Genomic DNA, 23,749 nt, shown 5'->3' on the forward strand with positions numbered 1-23,749 from the left:
ATGTTACCGAGTGTTCTAAATGTCTGCGAGACCCATTCCTGACTGTGTTACCGAGTGTTCTAAATCTCCATGGGACCCATTCCTGACTGTTTTAATGAGTGTTCTAATTTTCAGCTGGGCTTCTTCCCAACTGTGTTACCAAGTGTTCGAAATGTCCACGAGACCCGTTCCTGACTGTGTTACTGAGTGTTCTAAATGTCTGCTGGACCCATTCCGACTGTGTTACCGAGTGTTCTAAATGCCCACTAGACCCATTCCCGACTGTGTCACTGAGTGTTCGAAATGTCCGTGAGACCCATTCCTGACTGTGTTACCGAGTGTTCTAAATCTCCATGGGACCCATTCCCGACTGTTTTAATGAGTGTTCTAATTTTCAGCTGGGCTTCTTCCCAACTGTGTTACCGAGTGTTCTGAATGTCCGTGGGACCCATTGCCGACTATGTTACCGAGTGTTCTGAATGTCTACGGGATCCATTCCCGACTGTGTTACTGAGTGTTCTAAATGTCTGCTGGCCCCATTCTGACTGTGTTACCGAGTGTTCTGAATGTCTACGGGACCCATTCCCGACTGTGTTACCGAGTGTTCTGAATGTCTACGGGATCCATTCCCGACTGTGTTACCGAGTGTTCTAAATGTCAGCTGGACCCATTACCGGCTGTGTTACCGAGTGTTCTAAATGTCTGCTGGACCCGTTCCAAATTGTGTTACTGAGTGTTGTAAATGTCTGCTGGACCTGTTCCGACTGTGTTACCGAGTGTTCTAAATGTCCGCTGGACGCTGGACCCATTCCCGACTGTGTTACTGAGTGTTCTAAATCTCCATGGGACCTATTCTGACTGGTTACTGAGTGTTCTAAATGTCTGCTGGACCCATTCCCGACTGTGTTACTGAGTGTTCTAAATGTCCGTGGGACCCATTCGAATTGTGTTACTGAATGTTTAAGTGTATATTGGATCCTTTGCGTACATTACTGAGGATTCTCAATACTCATGGTTCTTTCTGCCTACTGTACTGAAGTTTAATACCTTTCTGACCTACTCTTTGTGGTGTTACTATTTTTAATGTACTCAAGCCCCATTACTGGTAGTATCATGGTGTATCCCAAATAAACCTGGGTCCTGCTCCCCCTTGATACCATGGCTGTGTTCTGGACACACCCATGCTTCCATCATTGCCTTCTCCAATGTCATTTGGAGGTGCCCTGTGTCAGAGCTGTCTAACTCCTCCTCTCCCTTTCCCCCAGGAGGACTGTAGCATCGAGAACGTCTGGCTGATGGGTGGACTGAGTGTCCTGTCGTCTGTGCCCATCCAGACCCCTCGGGTTCTCTGCCTGTTGTGTGCCAGTCACGGCCACCATGAGGTAAAGGGGAGGGTGGTCTGTGCGGTGTTGAGCTCAGGGAGGCTCACTGTGTCCACCCAGCCCAAGAGGGGAGTATTGGTGGTGTCATTGGGATAGATCGGTTTCTGGCCAGAGATCGCCCGTGGTTCTGCATGCTAACTAGAGATTGGCAACTAACCAGTGCATTATTGGTGTTGGGAGTGATACCATAGAGCAGTCAGGCCCTTTGGCCTACAATGTTGTGCCAACCTTTTAACCACATGCCTCTTATCATCTTATACACATCTATGAAGTCACCTCTTCCTCCTTCAGTCCAAAGAGAACAGCCCTTGTTTGCTCAACCTCTTCTCAAAAGACAAGCTCTCTAATCCAGGCAGCATTCTGGTACATCTCCTGTGCATGTTCTGTACAGCTTCCAGATCCCTCCAAAAATGAGGCAACCTGAACTGAACATAATACTCCGTGTGGTCTAACGAGAGTGGGAGTGAACGGTTAGTTTGACCTTAGAGTAGTTTAAAATGTTAGCACAACATCGTGGACCGAATGGCCTGTACTGTGTTGCACTGTTCTGTGTTCCATCCTACATAGCTCTCCATTTTTCTTTCATCCATGTGCCTAAGAATTTCTTAAATGTCTCTAATGTATCTGCCTCCACCACCAACCCTGGCAGAGCATTCCAAGTACCCACCAATTTGTATAAAGTCAAAAAAACACCTACCTCTGACATCCCCCCTCCATACATTCCTCCACTTGCCTTAAAATTATGTCCTTCTGCATTAACCACAACACCACTGACCTTTTATAAAGCCGTGGTAATTCTCCTCATTGTACTGTTATTTTCTTTATGTCTTTGTGTTTCCTTAATAATGAAGTCCACAACCTTGCTATCAGAAATAGCTTGCCCCAGGAATAATAATTGTTCCTTTGCTGACCTGTTTCCCAAGGCTGTCCACCACATCTACTCATGCACTATGGTCAGACCACACTAACTGAATTGATGAAAAACACTAGCCATATAGAAACAGAAATACATCAAAGATATGGTGAATGAAATCGGTTGAATTGTCTTCTGTACTTTTCAATTATGTGGAGAGAAGTAGGTAAACAATTCATGAGAACATAAAGGAGTTTCTGTCAATGCCACTGAGATCATCGTATCAAAGTAAGAGAGGGACAGTTGGATTGAAGAACAAGGCACGTCGGTGTACAGCTTCAAGAATCCCTGAAGGGACCAGCACGGGTAGTGTAGTGGTTAGTGGTCAGGGTGATCTGGAGTTTGAAGTTCAATTCCAGCGTCCTCAGTAAGAAGTTTGTACATTCTCCTCGTAGTTTGCATGGGTTTCCTCCCTGTCCAGAGTCTGTAGGTTAGTAAGTCAATTGGTCATTGTGATTAGACTAGGGTTAAATAGGCGGGTGGCTGGGCAGTGTGGCTCATTGTTCCACGTGGTATCTCTAAATAATAAAACTATGTGAAGGAGGTGTACAAGCATAGAACAGTACAATACAAAAACAGGCCCTTCAGCTCACAATGTGGTGCTGAACCAGTTAAATTAATAATCGAATGGCCAACTAAACTAATTTCCTCTGCCTACACATTGTCCATTCTTAAATGTCTCTAATGTATCTGCCTCCACCACATCTGTGTGCCTTTCCAAACTTCTTAAGCCATTCCTAATGTATCTGCCGCCGCCACCACTACCTCGGGCAGCATAGTCCAGGTACCCACCACTCAGTGTTAAAAAAAAAAAATCTTGCCCCTCACATCTCCATTGAATTTACCCCGTCTCACCTTAAATGCACTCCCTCTGGGAAGAAGATTCTGATTACTCTATCTGTGCCTCTTATAAACGTTTATCAGATCTCCCCTCAGCCTCCACTGCGCCAGAGAAAACAACCCAAGTTAGTCCAACCTCCCCTTATAGCTCATGCCCTCTTAATCCAAGCCTGGTAAACCTCTTCTGCACCCTCTCTGAAACCTTGACATCCTTCTATAATGGGGTGACCAGAAATGTATGCAATAGTTCCAGAGTTTTCTACAGCTGCAACGTAACGGGATACTTGCTTTTGTTAGCTGGGGAGTGAATACAAGACCAGGGAGATTGGGGTGCAACTTTATAATACGCAAGTCAGGTCACAGCTGGGGTACTGTAGAAAGGAGGTGACTGCACGGGACAGGGTGCAGAGGAGATTCCCCAGAACGTTCCAATGACGAGGAGAGCCAGGACAGGCTCGGTCTGTTCTCCCTGATGGGGCTGAGGGAGACACTGATAGAGGTATGAGGGATGGGTGGGTATCATGTTACACCTTTATAAAACTATGGAATATTGTATTCATTTCTGGTCACCCCGGTACAGGAAGGGTGTGCAGAAGAGGTTCACCAGGATGATGCCTGGATCAGAGAGTGTGAGCGATAAGGGGAGGTTGGAAAAACTTGGGTTGTTTTCTCTAGAGCAGTGGAGACTGAGAGGAGACCTGATGCAAGTTCATAAAATTATGAGAGGTATAGACAGAGTAAACAGTGAGAATCTTTATCTCCAGGGTAGAAATGTCCATTTTAGAGGGCACACTTTTAAATTGAGAGGGGAAAAGATTAAAGATGTGTGTGGCAAGTTTTTTTTTTACAGAGAGTGGTGGGTGCCTGGAATGCACTCTCAGGGGTGGTGGTGGAGGCAGATGTGATGGAGGATTTAAAGAGGCTCCTACTCCAGCACATGAATATGCAGAGAATGGAAAGATATGGATATTGTGTAGGCAGAAGGAATTGGGTGTCATTACATTGTGGACCAAAGGGCCTGTTCCTGTTCTGTCTGCTGCTTTTGTATTTGTTCCATTGCTGGGAGTGTCTCAAGTTCAAGGCAGGGATAGGAGGGAGGAGGTTCAGAGGGATCTGTAAAGCGCTGAAGATATGGTAGAGACAGACTTTCACGACACTAACAGGCACTTGAACAGCATAGCGCAGAGAAGGGTAATACAGCTGAATGAGGAGGGAGGGAACCGGGACCCCAGTGAGCAGGAATTGGGTGGTCTGAGCGAAGAACCTTGAGAATTCCAGTCAGTGGATTTTCTGGGTTTTACTAATCCGTTTCAGTAGTAAGCTTATACTCCTTATTTCTCTGCTCCTGGTCTGCGGTTGGGGTAACTGAAAACACGTTTAAGCACTTGAAAATTACCTGGAGGATTGGCGTTTCGCTAAGAAGCATCAAAATCTTGGGACTAGAGGAACTGGGTTATGGAGAGGGTTTGAGCAGATCAGGACTTTTAACTGTAATGTAGGAGTGCAAGGGTTGGTCTTATGGAGGGCTCATGGTCTTATGGAGGTGAATGTATTTGTGTAGGAGAATGAGGGATGATCTTACAGAGGGTATGTGGTGTTTCAGTGGTGAGTGGATTTCTGTAGGAAAATGAGAAGTGAATGCATAAGGTGAACAAAATCATGAAGCAGAGATAGGGTGAATAGAAACAGCCTTTATCTCATGGCTGTGGAATGAAGAACGAGAGGGCAGAAATTTAAGGTGAGGGGGAAGATTTAGTAGAATCAGAATGGGGTTTATTATTACTGACATGTCATGAAATTAGTTGTTTTGTGGCAGCAATATAGTGTAAGATGTATTACAAAATGTCAGTTGCAATATAAAGAGCAATAGCTAGATGGAGATAGGTATGTATATATACAGATAGAGAGAGAGACACACACACACACACACACACACACACACACGGTGGTTCGTGTATGGAACAAGCTGGCAGAGGAAATGTTTGAAGCAAGTACATGAAAAGTGAAATGGACAGGAACGGTTTAGAGGGATGTGGGCCAAATGCATCAAATGGGATTAGCTGAGATGGTCAGCATAGACTGGTTGAGCTGAAGGGTCGGTGTCCGTGCTGTGTGATGATATCACACCCTGTCTCTGCCCCTTCCCAGATGTTGTACTGTCAGGTGTGCTGTGAGCCCTTCCACACCTTCTGCTTGGAGGAAAGCGAGAGGCCGTCAGACGAGCAAAAAGAAAACTGGTGCTGTCGCCGCTGCAAGTTCTGCCACGTCTGCGGGCGCAAGAGCAAGAATTCCAAGGTACTGTGGGGTGGCGGAGGGGCAGGGATGTCTCCTCCCTGCTGGAGTTGGGGTCCCATTCCTGGAGCAGAACCAGTCCCTTTGTCCATTTAGTATGTTCTGCCTTTCAATCATGGCTAATTTATAACCCTTTCCTCTCCCCCACTTCTATGGTCCAGTCCTCTGCATCCCCATTAACCATCTGACTAACCAGGAGCCTATTAATCCCTGCCTTAAATACACCCAGTGACTTGGTCTACACAGCCAACATTCTCCACAGATTCACACCCTCTACCTGAAGAAACTTCTCATATGAATTCTAAAGGGATGTCCTTTTAACCTGATGCTCTCCCACTACAGGAAATGTTCTCTCTGCATCTGCTGTATGGGGAGTTTCAATGAGCTTCTCCCTCTACCCCACCACATCCCTTCAGAACTCTATTGAATACAGGCCCAGAGACATCAAATGCACTTCAGACACATCTGAAGAGTCTGGCGGGTCTCACAGCCCCTATAACCGCCCCAGCACCCTCTTACACGTGCATGCGTGTGCACATACCCTCACTGAGGTGGGGGGGCAGCTCCCTCGTCAGATCCAGCCATCTGGGAGCAGGTAATGGGGAGAGAAGGCCATCTGGCCTGACAGAGGGTGCTTGCCATCTCACAGTACCTGGGAAATCATCCCTCCGTTCCATCACTCTGGTGTGTAGAGTCTCAGTGGATCAGTGTTCTGATTCCAAGCTATTGATGGTAGATGCTCTAGTGTGACTTCCCTGTTATTGCAAGCCATCCGGAAGTGATCCATCCACACTAAGCAGCTGGTACGAGTGAGCTCTCCCATTGATTATGCACACCCCATATTTTCCCTCCCCTGTCTCTCTCTACACCTTTCTTAATTAGTCAGGGTGTCAGGGAGAAGGCCGGAGAATGGGGTTGAGCGAGATAATAAATCAGCCATGATTGAAAGGGCTGAATGGCCTAATTGTGCTCCTACATCTTACAGTCCCTATCCAAGCTGGTCCCTTTCGGCCCATATTCCTCTGTCTTTCCTACCCACATACCTGTCCATCTTGGCCATTCTTCTGGCCGCTCAGTCCCTATACAGACCACCCTCGGGTTGATAAAGTTGTCCCTCGTGTTCCAATTAAATCTGCCCTCTCCCTCCGCACCTTAAACCTGTTCCTTCTGGTACTTGATTCCCAACCCTGGGAAAGAGAAAGTGTTTGTTCACCTCTCCTGGTTTTCTCGTACATCCTTCATTATCCTTAAAGGAACAAAGTCCCAGTCTACTCGACCTCCTTCTGTACCTTAGTCCCGCGAGTCTTATAAATCTCTGCGGGATGACACACTTCCTATAGGAACGGTAACCAAAACCGTACACAATATTTCAAGTGTGCCACCAATGTCTTTGTATAACCGCAACATAACGTTCCAACTGATTTCCCATCTCCTCTGGCAGCTCATTCTGTATACGGACCAGCCTCTGGGTGAAATAGTTGCCTCACTGTTAACTCTTTCCCCTCTCACTTTTAAACAATAAACGCACCACCACCTGCATGAAGAAGTTACCCCCTCAGACCACCATTTTGCGGTGAGGTGTGCGGGAGGTAGGGGAAGTGTGCTGGGTGGGAGGGTTTTGCTAACAACGGCAGCGGTAAGTGATAGATCTCCCTTCTCCCTCCCTGCAGCATCTCCTGGAGTGCGTCAAGTGCAGAGCAACCTACCATGTGGCATGCCTGGGTCCCAACTACCCCACCAAGCCCAACAGGAGGAGGCAGAACTGGGTGAGCTTTTTTGAATCCATCAGAGCAAATGCCCTTCGCCAGGAGTAACGATTACAAATTATTAGTAGCATGAATACCTAAACATTCAAACTTACAGGGAATGTGTCATCCACATCAATGACCAACACAGCCTGAGAATGTGCTGGGCACAGCCACGCTTCCACTGCTAACATAGCATGCTCACAACACTAACCCCAGCCCATGCATCTTTGGAAAGTGGGAGGAAACCAGAGCACCTGGAGGAAACCCACGCAGTCATGGAGAGAATGTATAAAACTCCTTGCAAACAGTGGTAGAATTGAACCTGGGTCGCTGTTGCTGGTTAGTTAAATGTTATGCTAACTGGCTATGCTCCTGCACTGCTGGCCTATGGTTTGACGTAATGGTAGAAGGCAGGGTGGGGGTCGCTCTAGGCCCCTCCCCCACCCCCACCTTCCCTCCAGTCGAGCCACTAGTGTGTGGTGGCTTCAGCTTTCAGCTCTCCTGGTATAGCTCCCGAGCTTGGCCGGACCTCAGTGGGAAGTGTGGAGGTTGACAGGAAAGGGCGTGCATTCTGCTTGTGTGGTGCTGTTAGTCACTCCGGTTTGTGGGCTTGAGATCACCCTGTGTGTGCGTGTAATGCATCTGGGATTGATTCAGGCTTGACTAGCCTCTGAGGTCGGTTGTGAACTGGAGGTGGTCATACAGAGCAAAAACAGGCTCTTCGGCCCACCATGGTCTGCTGTGCCTGCCTGCTCATACATTGCTCTGAGAATCCTTGATCCCTTAGTGTGGGCAGGTTATCCACTGATGGTGAGCAGCCTCTGGAACATGTACAAGAGAGTGAGTGGAGGAGTAGTAGGGGTGGTATGTGCCAGGAGGAAAGGGAGAACACAAACTCTGCACAGAGGCAGAAGAGGGGCATATGCTGGCAGGGTGAGGGATGCATGACGTTGGCATGTGATTGAGTTCACACCTGGGTCACAGGAGCCATGAGGCAATGCCCTTACCACTGCATGATTGTGTTGCCCTTCCCAGACCTGCCCTAGCGGCAGCTTTGTGTCTGTGGTGACAGGGAGAAGCCGAGTCAGGTGGAAAAACTGCAGCACCCATGTTCCTATGGAGCAGTAATACCCTTGGGCCGAGAGCCATGCAGAACACTGGTGGGGTATGCACCTGGGGCTGACCCCTCCTGACCTCACCAAAATCATAGGATTGCCCTCCCTCCATAGGACCGCTCTGCTTAAATCAGTGCCTCATTCTCTGTGTGGCGTTGACTGTTAAGGGTCATGAGGTAGGAAGGGTAAACATCCCCACCACCCTCTTACACCCCCTGCCCCAACCCCTGCACTCCACCCACGAGCTCAACGTTGCTCTCCTCCCACTACATCTTTATGCACACCTCTCCCCGTCTCGCTGAGAGAAGCCTCACTCTGATAGGGACATCCCATCGACAGATGCTGCTCAACGTCCTGCGTTCTTCCAGCAGATTGTTTGTCGCTCCAGATTCTGGTATCTGTTTTAACTGATTTATCAATCTGTTCTTCTATATTTCTTTATCCTTCCCCACATACCCTCGGCAGGTCTGTCCTAAGTGTGTGAGGTGCAAGAGCTGTGGTGCCACAACGCCAGGAAGAAGTTGGGATGCCGAGTGGTCGTATGACTTTACTCTATGCAATGACTGCGCCAAGCTCTTCGAGAAAGGTGAGTGTTTGGGCCAGGTCTTTGTTGGATGAAGGTAGAGGTCGAGAGGAGTGGAGAGGTCTCCCATTCAAATGACCTGGAGGAGTGAGTGCATCAGATTCTTCGCTCGGAACCATGTGGAGTGAGCCTCACTTTGTCAGATCCAAGAAGTGTGTGATGGGATGGTGTGGAGGGAACTTCACTCTGTGCCTGACTCCATGAGTGTGTGATGGGATAGCATAGAGGGAGCTTCACTTTGAGTCTCACCCTGGGCAGAGGAAGCATCATTCTGTGTGTAACACTGGCTTTGCCTAGCGGCTTAATATTGGGGGTGAAAACCCCCTGCCCGGCCAAACTTAAGAAATCTCGTTTGGGTGGATGCTGCGCGATGTGTCCTCTGTTACAAATCAGTACCCCGAAATAACAAACAGTACACAATATGCGATTAAACGATTAAGCTTTATAACTCTTACTTTGATTATATGGTTAGTAGAGAAACAAAATATAAAAGAAAAGGGGCCCAAATCTTATTAAACAGTCTCTGCACAAAGTTGGAGCTCACTCAGCAGTCCTCCTTCCGCCATTGTTCTCCACCGGGCGTTGCCAACCTTCGGACCCCTGCTCCGAGTTCACCCTGTCCGGCGGTCTAGCAAATCTCTTCATTCACGTCCTCTCTCTTCATCCCTCTCTCTCCCTCTGGCAGAAACCCATGAAATCAACTGCTTCCAGAATCACAAGACAGGGCAGCAAAATCTGGATTGGCTAACATGCAGCCACAGTCCTGTTATCTCCAGCCATAACCCAAACATTGCTGCTACAGAGAAACCATTACTCCAGCAGTGAACATTACAAAAAACCATTACATTAGCAGTGAACCCTTACAGCACATTACATGTGTCTTATCCCGGAAGTGTGTGATGGACACTGAATAGGGAACTTCACTTTGAGTCTCGCCCTGGGATGGTGTGGAGGCAGCATCATTCTGTGTCTAATCCCAGGAGTCTATAATGGGACATTGTGGAGGGAGCTTCACTCTGTGTCTGGCCCCTGGTAACCCTCGCGCCCAATTGCTCCCACTGACCCTTGGTTTGTTTGGAACTCATACACCTATGTACTTTGCACATTGTTCCTGTCCCACACCCCACCCACTCTGGCACTCTTATTTAACCTCCCTCTGTTGTGCCGCAGGTAACTACTGCCCCATCTGTACCAAGTGCTACGAGGACAACGATTATGAGAGCAAGATGATGCAGTGCTCAAAATGTGACCACTGGGTGCATGCCAAGTGCGAGGGGGTCACAGGTCAGTAGCTGGGTTGTGGAGGTGGTTGGACAGACGTGGCTGTGGAGGTGGAGATGGGGGGTAGTTATGCAGGTGGAGGGAAGAGGAGAGATAAATTGAAGTTGTGTTGAAGGGAATGGTGAGTTTTGGGTGTTTGGGGGGAGTTGGGAGTATGCAGAGGGAGGGAAAGAAGTAGAGGTGTTCATGTAGGAGGGGAGGGAGGAGGAAGGAATGAGGGTGTGGAGGTGGGAGGGCTGGGGTTCATTTGGGTGTGGAGGGGAGGGAGGAAGGAGTGGATGGATTTTGGGGAGGAATGGTGATGATGGGATTGAGTAGGTGGAGGAGAAGGAGGTGAGGGTTGGAGGAAGCGGGATGGAGGACCGGGGGGGGGGGGTAAGAGAGAACGTGGGTTGACAGGAAGGTTTAAGTAGAGATGAAATGCATGAGAAGGAGTTTTAGGGAGCATACAGGGGGAAGGCGTATGTGGGGGAGATGGGAGTGAGGATGTGGGGTGAGAAATGTCTGCGTGAGGAAGTGAAGAGAGAAGCGCAGGGAGGGAGGGATGGAGGAGGAAGGGGTGGAGGGAAGTTGGGGAGGAGAGTAAGTGAGGATATGGCTGGAGTTGGGAGGGGGAATGTGATTGAGGATCGTTGGGAGCAGAAGAGGAGATGGAGATCGCGTAGGTGTGAACAACGAGGGGATGTGGTAGGAGAGGCAGGTACAGGAGCTTCTCAGATGGGAAAGGTAGAACTCTGGGAGGGGATAGTTGGGCACAGAGAGACAGAACCTGCGGGGTTAGACTGTGTACCAGCTCTAAGCATTGGTCCTTACTGCTTCGGCTTTTCTCTCTCTCTCTCTCTCAAACTCGCCCCCCCACCAAACCCTTTCTCACATCCCCTCCCCCCCACTCCTGCCTCCACCCTCTCCCCACGCCCTCCTCACCCCCACTCCCCGTGCCCTCCACCCCTCTCTCCCCGTGCCTGCCTCCTCCACCCCTCTCCTGTGTTTTCACCTCTCCTCTGTGTCCCAGATGAGATGTACGAGATCCTGTCCAACCTCCCCGACAACATTGTTTACACATGCCTGCCCTGTATGGAGGGGCGACCCGCTGAGTGGCAGGAAGTGGTCACCAACGAGATGCTCTCTGGCCTGAAGCAGGTGCTGACTGGCCTCGTCACGTCCCGACTCACTGCCCACCTCCTCAAGCACAGGGAGGTAAGGTTGCTGCGGGCGCTGGGTCCTTTGGCCATCATGATCTGTGCTAGCCACAAGAGAAAGTGCCCAAGATGCACTCCATGACCTTGCGGTCTTAGCTCACCGTTTCTGTCTAACCAGCTCTGTGGTAGCACAGGTCGATAGGGCTGTAAAGAAAGTATACAACATTTGTAAGAGCTGTGTATCTATTTCCTCTCTGTTAGAGCAATGTATCTATGTGTGCTTTGTATTTTGTGGTTCGTTTATTATGGTAATCTATCACAAGGGTTGGGGCGTGGTAGAAGCAAATGAATATAATTACATATACACGCTTTGTGTTAGTTGTTTAGTCTAGTGGAGAGGGGTTGAGCCACAGATATTTTTTTGGTTGATTGCTTAAATATGTATAGAACACATTCTCATATCAATTTATTTTAATTAGTTTTTTAACTGAAACAAGATCATCTTCGCTGGTTTTGTAATATAAGATCCATTATACCATTGATTCGGAAATGCGTTATCTGGAAGCTCGTCATAGTGTTGATTACCTTGGCTTAGTCTCTCAGCAGCTTTAGTTTGTTTTCAAGTACCCGCTAAATTTTGTCATAAGAAGTAGTTATACCGAACTGACATTGGTGTGCAGCAAATAATTGCCTTTACCCGTTGGCGAAATTGGAATCTCAACACTGAGAACAACACGCCTGAAACAGCGGCAGCTTGCAGTAGGATTATCGGTGAATCATGCTATGTGTTTATGGTTTAAACACAGTTTTGAATGGTCAGTGCTGCCCATCCATTGGGGACTGTTGCTTGCTCATGTGATGTTTGCCTAAGGGGTCATTGCTTTGTTTTATTGAAGTGCTGAAATGTGCCGGTTATTGACATTTGACTTGGAGGCTGCTTGTTCGATCTGGTTTAAGTGCTGCGAACGGTTTGTTTGTTGACGACATTTATTAAATCGAACATCGCTGATGCTACAGGTGAACAAAGAGTTAATTGCGAGTCATGGAACTAGAGAAAATAGTGTATCGAAGCATGGAATTGACAGCAACAACTCTGTAGTTGGGGCTTACAAAAGAGAAATGGAAGCTGATGCTAGGGCTAATCTAATTGTAAGTCTTCAAAAAGAGTATGAAACAAATGTGAACAAAATTTAAAGGTTTACTACCATCAATTAATGATCTTATGAGAATTAAAGAAAATACCATGCAAGTCAATCTTGTTTTGAGGGCTTGACTAATCTCAGTGAAACTGTTGCTAGCAACATCACATGCTAACCTCATTACTTCCCAAGGCTGAACAAGAAAAAGAGAACCTATGTTTTTCAAACATTGATCACATTGCAGTGCATTCATAGAGGATGCGAAATAATGGTTGACACAAACACGTTGTATTGAAGGTCATGTTGCTGCAACAAGTGAATACGTGTCTCGCCTTCTATCAGACGATGTTTCTCAAATTCCAAGACATGTTTTGACTACGCTTGTAGCAGATGATCCACAAGATGATGTGAAACCGAGTGACAGTGTGTCAAATATCATCACCTGAAGTTCTGTTACAGGGGATAAAAATCTTCTGTATCTACTCCCTCCTCTGCTGCATTAATGGCACGATAACAATTATTGAAGGACAAACGTGGGCTGTATGAGCAAGAGGAAAAACTATGGAAAAGAAAGGAATAGCTTAAGTTGGAGGAAGAATTCGCCACACATATGGCTAAAGTTAATGTGCTAAGGCCTTCAAGTGTGGCCAGTGTTAAAAGTGCTTTGGCAGGACAGTACTCTTAAATGAAATTTACAAAAATAAACAAAAGCACTCAATATCAATTTTAATACATTTGTTCTTCAAGTGTCTGGGATACATGGACAAACCCCCAAAGGGGAGTACAGGATGTTTACTTTCAGTCCGCACTCATGACCTATCCAACAGCTCAAAGTGCTCATGGGGATATTAACTTGCAGCATGGAAACGTGCTTGTTTTAGATGATAGATATCAAAATAGTGCTACTGATATTATGAGGAAACAAAATAAAATAACAACCTTATTGGTACAACAACAATGTGTGCCTAAAAAAGATTCAAATCTTCGATGGAGATCCATTGCAGTATCATGCATTCAAGTGGGCTTTTGAAAACAGTGTCAAAGGCAAGACTAGTGTTTATAGTGACTGCCTCTATTTCCTGAACAGTACATTAGAGGTTGCTCGAGAAAACTTGTCAAGTTGCCAGCATGTTGACCTTATGAAAGGATATCTGAAGTCTAAAGCTTTACTACAGGAACATTTTGGTAACGAACCTGCATGCAGATGTCTCTTTCTCAGGTACCTATCAAATCTGAAGACATGAAAGGTGTGTAAGAGCTACAGTCTTTTTCTTCGAGGTTGTGTTATTGCCATGAAGTACAGTACATGCGTGAGCTAGACATGTCTGCTAATATGTCATTTGTCATAAAGTAAATGTCCTTATATGCTTAGGGATAAATGGAGAACGGTGGTCGGTAAACTGCAAGAAAGACACAACCATAAGTAAAGATTGCAAGTAAAGGCAAGTAAAGATTGTTACACACCTGGTGTTTAGCAATATACAAAATGCTGGAGTGAGGTCTCCATCAGTCAGCATCGACCATGGATGTTGCGTCCTAGCTGTCGTGGTATGCAAGCCTGGGCAGTACGATACGGAGAACAAGCTGTTTCCCGTGAAACCAGCTACCCTTCTCCACATGTGATGAACCCAAAGGAAGGGCAAGGACCAATACAGTTTAGTACTAGCAGCGTCGCAGGAGTTTCCAGTCAGCATTGAACTCAACGTAGGACTGCCTTAGGGACTCTAGATCCAGATGTTTTGCTCTGGGTTTACTCCTGAAGCCTTCCCCATGAATGGGTGTAACCATAAGGGAGCAGAGGTCTGAGACCAGAGTTTTCCTTCTCCTAGGTGAACTGCCAACCACGGCTGCCTGATCTGTTACATCACCTGCAGTAAGCAAAAGTGTAAACAAAACTGAGTCACAACTTTGTTCTAAGGCTAAAAGAAGCAACTTTGCCTCTACTGTGGCTGCTGTGAGAAGTTAAGCTAAAACTGAACCTGGAACTAGTGGATGGAAAATGGTCTTTTCAGCCAAAAGGATTTGTCTGTTCTGCGAGGGTGAACATACATTGAATTTGTGCACTCATAGGACTCATAATGTGAAGATTACCTTCGTAAAAGAAAATGGTGTCTGCTTTGGCCATTTGTGTATAGGACATATCACCAAGGCTTGCAGGAAGCATCTTTCATGCAAGATATGCAGTGGCAAGTGGCTAGCTTAGACAATTGTGAACTATTTAACATCTACATGTGGGAAAGTCTGCCTGTCCACAAAAGGATTGTTCCATGACAGAGGGATTTCCAGGAATGGTCTCACCTGAAACATGTTCATTTGCCAGAGATTGATTCAGAAATTGAGGTGCTACTAGGGACAAACATGACTAAAGCACTGGAGTTATTGCAAGTGATTCACAGTGTTAATGATGGACCCTATGCAACTAGAACAGTGTTGGGCTGGACTATGAATGGACAGTGGAAAGGATACCATGGTGAGGCAAGAGACTGTGCACAGCCAGAGCTGATAGTTAACAGGATTGTAGTTTTTAAACTTGGACCAGTTTTGGCAATGTAGTCAGGTTGAACAACCTGGTTTGTCGAGAAGATCGCAAGTTCATGGAGCTGGTTATGAGTTTTATGAGAATGGCTACTACCAGATTAGTTTACCTGTAAGAAAAGGGGAGGTTAACATGCCAAATAATCGAAGGTTATGCTCTAAATCTAAGGAAGATGTTTAAGCTGGATTTGTTAATTTCACACTGACTGCACAACTTTCATGAAGGATATCATCTCTAAAGATTATGCTGAAAAAATGCTAGCAGAGGATCTGGAACACAGTGATGGGGAAGTCTGGTATATTCCACATCATGGTGTTCAGGAAAGGGAAACTCCGTGTTGTGTGGGAGTGTGGAGCAACTTTTCAGGGAATATCACTTAATGCTCAGCTTTTACTAGCTCACTGATTGGAGTCGTAACGAGATTCTGAAAAGAACCAGTGGTGATCATGGCAAATATTGAATCAATATTTCATCAGATTAACATACCAGTGGAAGGTGCAGATCTGCTGAGGTTTCTCTGGTGGCCTGATAGTGAATTCAGCTAAAATATGGTGGACTTTAGAAGGGAGGTACATCTCTTTGGAGCAATTTCATCACTGAGCTATGCCAACTTTGCTCTTAGGAAATGCACAGAAGACAATAAAGAACAATTCAGCTCAAGACGGTGGATAAGGTTTTGCATCACTTCTATGTTGATGACTGCTTTATGTCAGCATCCTCTGAGAAAGAAGCGGTGCCTCTCACTTGATCTCTGACCAGCGACCAATTCGGGCATCAGAAGTTTGCGTGGATGGGATTTCACTCAGGTCCACTGCCCAAGTAGAAAAAGGCAGCGGCGGATAATGGCAGCTTATTTAAACTCTTGACTAGTGACCAGTCAGCATTTGGAATTGGTTAGCAAGAACAAATTAAAGAAAGACAGGGGCAAGCACGGCAACCATTGTCACAGTGGGCATAATCTGAGTGGACAGAGTTAGAGTAGACAGGGCCTTAGCTCTTTGAGGCTTCAGTCAAAGAAGCAAAAACAAGAGGAAAGCTCAAGGTAAAGATTTTTCTTCCCTTCCCTTCCCTTTTTTATAAACATCTGCAACATCTGCTCAATTAGGACACTAGAGATGTCAGGTAGAATTGTTGATTGCTCCTCTTGTAGGATGTGGGAAGGCAGGGAGACCTCTAGCGTCCCTGATGACTATAACAGTGAGAAGTGTATCTCGCTGCAGCTTCTAACAATCTGCATTAAGGAGTTGAAGCTATGGAAATGGATGAACTCCAGTTCATTTCGCGAGGCTGAAGGAGTGATAGATAAGATGTATAGTGAGGTAGGTGCTGGGCACAGGAAACTGGGTGACAGTCAGGAAGGGGGAAGGGTTTAAGGAGCCAGTACAGAGTACCCCTGTGGCCATCCCCTTCAACAACAGTTATACCACTAACAGAAGAAAGTCACAGGGGTCTGGTCTCTGGCACTGAGTTTGCCTCTGACTTGGAAGGAAAAAGGGAGGAGAAGAGGTGCGCTGTGGTGATAAGAGGATTCATTAGTTAGGGGAACAGACAGAACATTCTGTGGGCAAGAAAGAGATTCAATCAGATTTGAAGAGAAACAAGGTATGTTTCATCCCAGGTGCCAGTGTCTGGAACATGTTGGATCAACTCCCCTGCATTCCTAAATGGAGGGTGAACAGCCAGAGGTCATGGTCCATGTAGGTACCAATGACATGGGTAGGGAGATCAGGGAGTTGGATGCTAAGTTGAAAGGCAGGACTCCAGGGTTGTGAGCTCTGGATTGCGACCTGTGGTAGCGAGTCCAGAACTAGGAAGATTGTACAGTTTAACATGTGGCTAAGGGGTTGTGTAGGAGGGAGGGCCTAACATTTTTCGATCAGTGGACTCTCTTCCAGGGAAGCTGGAGACCTGTACAAAAGGGACGATTTGCACCTGAACTGGAGAGGGACTAATATCCTAACAGGAAGGTTTGTTAGTGCTGCAGGGCGGGGTTTAAACTAGAGTTGTAGGGGGATGGGAACCAGAGTGCTCGAACAGTTAGTGGAGAGGTTTGTGGAGACAGATGTTGGTAAGACCTCAGACAACGTCAGAAATCAAAAGATAGAGCATTGTGCGACCATTATCCTGAGCTACATATATTTCAATGCAAGAAGTATCGTAGGGAAAGTGGATGAGCTCAGGGCATTGATCAATACCTGGAATTGTGATGTTGTAGCCATTAGTGAGACTTGATTGCAGGAGAGGCAGGACTGACAACTCAGTATACTGGGGTTCCATTGTTTTAGATGTGACACAGTGGGAGGGATTAAAGGAGAAGGGGTGGTATTACCAGTCAGGGAAAATGTCATGGTAGTACTCCATCAAGACAGATTGGAGAACTCAACTAGTGAGGGGTTATGGGTGGAACTGAGAAAAAGGAAAGGTATGACCACATTAATGGAGCTATATTACAGATCCCCCATCCCCCAACAGTCTTGGAGGTTCACAGGACCAAATCTGTAAAGGATTTCAGACCGTTGCAAGAAACACAAGGTTGTTGAAGTAGTTGATTTTAACATTCCACCTATTGATTAGGACTCCCATACTGTGACAGGACTAGATGAGATCGGGTTTGTCAAACGTGTTCAATCAGTACTTAGAAGAACCAGTGAAAGAGTGTGAGATTCTGGATTTACCATTGAGGAATGAGACAGGGCAGGTGATAGAAGTTTGTGTAGGTGCGCATTTTGCATCGTGACCTCAATGCCGTTAACTTCAAAGTAAATATGCAAAAAGATAGGTCTGACCCATGGGTTAAGATGCTAAATTGGAGAAAGGCCAATTTTGATGGCATCAGAAAGGAACTGGCAAGTGTGGATTGGGACAAGCTGTTGTACTTGGTAAGTGTGAGGCCTTCAAAAATGAAATTTTGAGATTACAAAGCTTGTATGTGTCTGTCAGAATAACAAGTGTAGGGAACTTTAGTTTTCAAGAGATATTGGGGCCCAATTTAAGAGAAAAAAGGTGTTTAACAAGCAGGGAAAGATTAAGTGCTTATAGAATATAAGAAATGCAAGAAAACACTTAAGAAAGAAATCAGGAAGGCTAAAAGAAGTTTCTCTAGCCAACAATGTGAAGGGGAATCTTAAGGGATTCTACAAATATGTTAAGAGCAAAAAGATTGCAAGGGATAAAATTGGTCCTCTGTAAGACCAGAATGGTAATCCATATGTGGAGACAAAACAGATGGGGGAGATCTTAAATGAATTCTTTACATCTGTATTTACTCAGGAGACGGACACAGAGTCTATAGAGGTGAGGCAAAGCGGCATCAACTTCATGGACCCTGTACAGAGGAGAAGGTGAGGCAAATCAGGGTGATAAGTCCCCAGGGCCTAACAAAGTATTCCCTCAGACCCTATGGGAGGCAAGTGCAGAAATTGCCAGGGCCCTAGCAGAGATGTTTAAATCATCCTTAGTGACAGGGGAGGTACCAGAGGATTAGAGGATAGTCAATGTTGTTCCACTGTTTAAAAAAGTCTCCAATCATAAACCAGGAAATTATAGACCAATGAGTCTGACATTAGTTGCAGGAAAGTTATTGGAAGGCGTTCTAAGGGACCAGATATATACGATAAGTATTTGGATAGACATGGACTGATTAAGGATAGTCAGCATGGCTCCATGCGTGGTAGGTCATGTCTAACCAATCTTATAGAGTTTTCGAGGAAGTTTCAAGGAAAGTGATGAAGGCAAGGCAGTGGATGTTGTCTACATGGACATTAGGCATTTGACGAGGTCCTATGTGGGAGGTTGATCAAGAAGTCACAGCATTCAAGGTGAGGTGGTAAATTGGATTAGACATTAGCTTTGTGGGAGAAGCCAGAGAGTCGTAGCAGAGGTTTGCCTCTGACTGGAGGCCTGTGTCTAGTGGTGCGTCGCAGGGATTGGCGCTGGTTCCTTTGTTTGTCATCTGTATCAATGACCGGAATGATAATGTGGTTAACTAGATCAGCAAATTTGCTGATGACACCAAGATTGGGGGTGTAGTGGACAGTGAGGAAGGCTATCGTGGCTTTCAGAGGGATCTGGAAAAATGGGCTGAAAAATAGCAGATGGAGTTTAATGCAGACAAGTGTGCAGTATTTGCTTTGACAGGACCAATCTGGGTAGGTCTTACACAGTGAACAGTATGGCACTGAGGAGTGTGGTAGAACAAAAGGATCTGGGAATACAGGTCCATAATTTGTTGAAAGTGACATCACAGGTTTGGAAAGAAAATTTTGGCACATTGGCCTTCATAAATCAACGTATTGAGTACAGGAGATGGGATATTATGTTGAAGTTGTATAAGATGTTGATATGGCCCAACTTGGAGTATTGTGTGCAGTTATAAACAAGGTTGAAGGAGTACAAGTAAAATTTACAAGAATGTTGCTGGGTCTGGAGTACTTGAGTTATAAGGAAATGTTGAACAGGTTAGGGCTGTATCCTTTAGAATGTAGAACATTGAGAGGAGATTTAATAGAAATATACAAAATTACAAGGGCTATACAAGCCGGCGTTTTCCCCTGAGGTTGGGTGGGATACTACCAGCGGTCATGGGTTAAGGGTGAAAGGTGAGAAGTTTAAGAGGAACATGAAGGGAAACTTTTTCACGCAGAGTGTTGTGAGAGTGTGGAATGAGCAAGTGATCTCGATTTCAACTTTTAAGAGAAATTTGAATAAGTACATGGATAGTTGGGATATGGAGGGCTATGGTCCTGGTGCAGGTCAATGGGTATAGGCAATTTAAATAGTTTTGGCATGGATTAGATGGGCTGAATGTCCTATTTCTGTGCTGTACTTCTCTATAACTCTATGACCTTGTATCGATTTGTGTTCGAGACTGCTTTTGATTCACAAAGTTGATAAGCAACAGACATAATGTGCTAGCTCTGGTACCAGAAGAGCAAAGAGTGAAAGACATAAAGGATTTGGATCAAGATACGCCTTTAGTGGAGTGTACTGCATGTGTAATACATCAGCAAGGGAGATGAGGCTGAGTACAGGGCTACGGTAGGAAACTTTGTCACATGGTGTGAGCAGAATTATCTGCGGCTTAATGTGAAAAAGACTAAGGAGCTGGTGGTAGACCTGAGGAGAGCTAAGGTACCGGTGACCCCTCTTTCCATCCAGGGGTCAGTGTGGACATGGTGGAGGATTACAAATACCTAGGGATACGAATTGACAATAAACTGGACTGGTCAAAGAACACTGAGGCTGTCTACAAGAAGGGTCAGAGCCGTCTCTGTTTCCTGAGGAGACTGAGGTCCTTTAACATCTGCCGGACGATGCTGAGGATGTTCTACGAGTCTGTGGTGGCCAGTGCTATCATGTTTGCTGTTGTGTGCTGGGGCAGCAGGCTGAGGGTAGCAGACACCAACAGAATCAACAAACTCATTCGTAAGGCCAGTGATGTTGTGGGGATGGAACTGGACTCTCTCACGGTGGTGTCTGAAAAGAGGATGCTGTCCAAGTTGCATGCCATCTTGGACAATGTCTCCCATCCACTACATAATGTACTGGGTGGGCACAGGAGTACATTCAGCCAGAGACTCATTCCACCGAGATGCAACACAGAGCGTCATAGGAAGTCATTCCTGACTGTGGCCATCAAACATTACAATTCCTCCCTTGGAGGGTCAGACACCGTCAGCCAATAGGCTGGTCCTGGCTTTATTTCATAATTTACTGGCATAATTTACATATTACTATTTAACTATTTATGGTTCTATTACTATTTATTATTTATGGTGCAACTGTAACGAAAACCAGTTTTCCCCGGGATCAATAAAGTATGACTATGACTAAGAGTGCGTTGAGTGTCATAATTTCAAGTTTAAGATCATGATCCAAGTTAGGCCAATTCCAGAGGGGGGAGTTAGTTCCGTCTATAATCCTTGAGGAATCTTGAGTTCGGTTGGTGCTACCTGTTAATATCCTGCAGGATCTATGAAAGAAAGGGTTGAGCTAGGATGACACTATGCCAACATCAGTTGTTCTTGAGTGGACAAGCTGGCTGGAAGAACTCTACCAACAGGAATACTTCAAGGCTGTTAGATGTTTGGAACCCTTGGATTTTGAAGAGGTTACTGCTGCAGAGTTTACAGACGCAAGCAAAGTTGGCTATAGAGCAGTGACCTACTTATCATTGCACAACACCCTCTCTCGGATGCACAGTGCTTTTAGCGTGGGAAGATCTAGGGTAGCTCTGTTGAAGTCAGTTTCATCCCTAGTACGAAGCTCACCGCTGCTACGATGGCAAGCCATATGGACACATTGTGGAGGAAAGAGTTGCACATGTGTCTTCAGGACTCTGTGTTAGACTGATAGTACCACTGTGCTGAAGTATAGCTAGAATGAAACATCCCGGTTCCAAACCTTCATTGCAAACGGAATTTCAGACATTCTTAAGGTCTCGCAAGCATGTCAATGGAAGTATGCAAACTCTTCAAGCAACCTGGCAGATGTGGCCTCCAGAGGGTAGAGGGTGAATATGTTGGCCATGGTGAATTTAACATATGAAAGAAAACATTGAACTCGAATGGGTCAAGGACGGTGGAAGCAGACAGAGCAATTGTCTTTGTTTCTGCCATGTGCTTTGAGATGGAGGCTACCATTTTGTGGAACTATTTTACATCCTCCATTTTGTGAGGTGAAGTTGCTTTGCTTTCTGTGTTTTAAAGTAGACACAATCTGCTGAACTAGAAATCATCTCCAAAGAAGATACTTGTGAGATGATCTTTGATATAACATAACATGCAGGTTTCTGAGTGTTGGGCTTGGTGCCTGTCTGGAGTGATTTGAGCTGGTTACTGAAGAGAACAAAGAGCCATAAATTACTGATTGTCACTTGCTGGGAAGAGGGCTATAAATGGGTGCTAGCCTGGAGCAGAGCCAATAAAAAGGTACTAAAGGTCAATCAGATGACCTAGCCAGTGACACTGGAATGAATTGGTAAGGAACAAGAATAAAAGTAGACACTTTTGAGTGTGCTATCAGCGATAACTCTCTCAAGAGACCCACCATTGCAAGGAAGAACCCCTACCTCAGGCTGGTCGAAGAAAGGATTGATCATCTGGCCAATGGTGATCCCCTATTTGGTGCTATCAATTGGAAAAGTGGTCTGAGTGAGTATTGGTACAGAGGGAACAGTAGAATTCATTTTCTAAGCTGTTGGCCCAGGGTCAACATAATTACGTTGTTGTTTGTACAGAGACAATAAAGTGCAAGCTTTGGATAATTAGGAGTTGCGTAGTGAATTTCCTGAACTTGTTCCGTTGAAGAATGAGACATGGGTGTCAGGGCCTCAAGTATCTTCTTCAGCCTAAAACAAATGGCCTGTGAATTTTACTCTACCAGTCAGGGGGTTCGCCCTGAGCTGAACCACTAAACCTGGAGTACTGGTGGATCTCTCTCAGTCTGGCCTCTACCCTTTGACCTGTTCGACATGGGTGACCCTACTAAAGCATAAAGCTACAACTCTAGCCAACATAACTCCCTGGGTCACTGAGGCATGCAAGCCTCCAAATCCTATGACGGGGTAATGGTCCTCTTGGAGGAGTTGGAATTGTGCTAGTGTATTAATTAAGGAGCTGAATGAAGGAGCCATGTATCTATTTTGTGGTGTGTTTAGTTTGGTAATCTGTCAAGTGGGTTGGACATGGTAGAAGCAAATGAGTACAGTTACGTTGTCACCCTTTGTCCTTGTTACTTGTTTAGTCTTGTTGAGCCATGGATTTTTTTGTTGCTCGCTAAGATACGTGTAGGACGCTAATTCTGATATTGCTGACTGGAAAGTTTAGTTACACTGATTTTAACTGCTAAGATTGCTATAACGCTAATTTAATTTCATTAGTTTTTTATCAAAATAAGATTATTCGTCTTTGCTAGTTTCATAATAAAGGACCGAATGTACCTTGGTCAATTTGAAAGCATGTCATACAGCGTTGATTAGTCTCTCAGCGATTTTGGTTTGTTTTGAAGTAACTGCTACAGCATGCTTTTATTAGTGAAGGCCTTGAGCTTGAGAATCGAGAAGTCATGTTGCAGATTTATAGGACTCTAGTTAGGCTACATAGAACAGTACAGCCTAGTACAGGACCTTTGGCCACAATCACCAACTCCAAGATTAATCTAATCCTTCCCTCCCACATAGCCTTCCATTTTTCATTCATCCATGTGCCTATTTAAGAGTCTCTTAACTATCCCGAACACGTCTGCCTCTGCCTCCACTACCACCCCTTTCCATATGCACTTACCACTCTTGGTTTAAAATAAAACTACCCTTGGGATCCTCCCTATGCTTTCCTGCGATGCCTGCTTATGTTGGCCATCTGCACCCTGGTGAAAAGACACTGGCTGTCTGCGATCTGTGCTTTCTATTGTGTTTGGTTCTGGTCGTCCCATCACAGGAAGGCTGCGGGGCTTTCGAGAGGGTGGAAATGCTGCCTGGATTTGAGGGCGTGTGCTGGAAGGCGAGGTTGAACAAACTTGAGGTGTTCTCTCTGCAGCGGCAAAGGTTGTGGGGCGATGATAGAGGTTTATAAAACTGAGAGGTATAGATACAGTAGACAGGTGTTATATTTTACCCCCGGGTGGAACAGTCTAATACATGAAGTGTACATTTAAGGTGAGGGGGATAAGTTTAAAGGAGATGACTGGGGACATTTTTTGTTGCACAGAGAGGGATGTGGGTGCCGGGGTGGTGCAGCCAGATACAATAGAGGCATTTAAGAAGCTGTTAATGTGCAGGGAGAAAGGATGAGGTACAGCACAGTA

At 45.8% G+C, this 23,749-nt stretch overlaps 1 protein-coding gene across 1 annotated transcript in view; it reads left to right on the plus strand.

Annotated features, from left to right (window-relative positions):
* LOC140202057 (histone-lysine N-methyltransferase 2B-like) overlaps positions 1-23,749 on the plus strand; it is an 82,949-nt gene that overhangs the window by 53,993 nt on the left and 5,207 nt on the right. The window contains exons 11-16 of the mRNA XM_072266913.1: positions 1,245-1,361; positions 5,263-5,409; positions 7,077-7,172; positions 8,735-8,855; positions 10,023-10,136; positions 11,146-11,330. Coding sequence (XP_072123014.1) covers positions 1,245-1,361; positions 5,263-5,409; positions 7,077-7,172; positions 8,735-8,855; positions 10,023-10,136; positions 11,146-11,330 — 780 coding nt within the window. The remainder of the gene's footprint in view (positions 1-1,244; positions 1,362-5,262; positions 5,410-7,076; positions 7,173-8,734; positions 8,856-10,022; positions 10,137-11,145; positions 11,331-23,749) is intronic.

This window comes from Mobula birostris, chromosome 8 (assembly GCF_030028105.1).
Source record: "Mobula birostris isolate sMobBir1 chromosome 8, sMobBir1.hap1, whole genome shotgun sequence".
NCBI classification, from domain to species: domain Eukaryota; kingdom Metazoa; phylum Chordata; class Chondrichthyes; order Myliobatiformes; family Myliobatidae; genus Mobula; species Mobula birostris.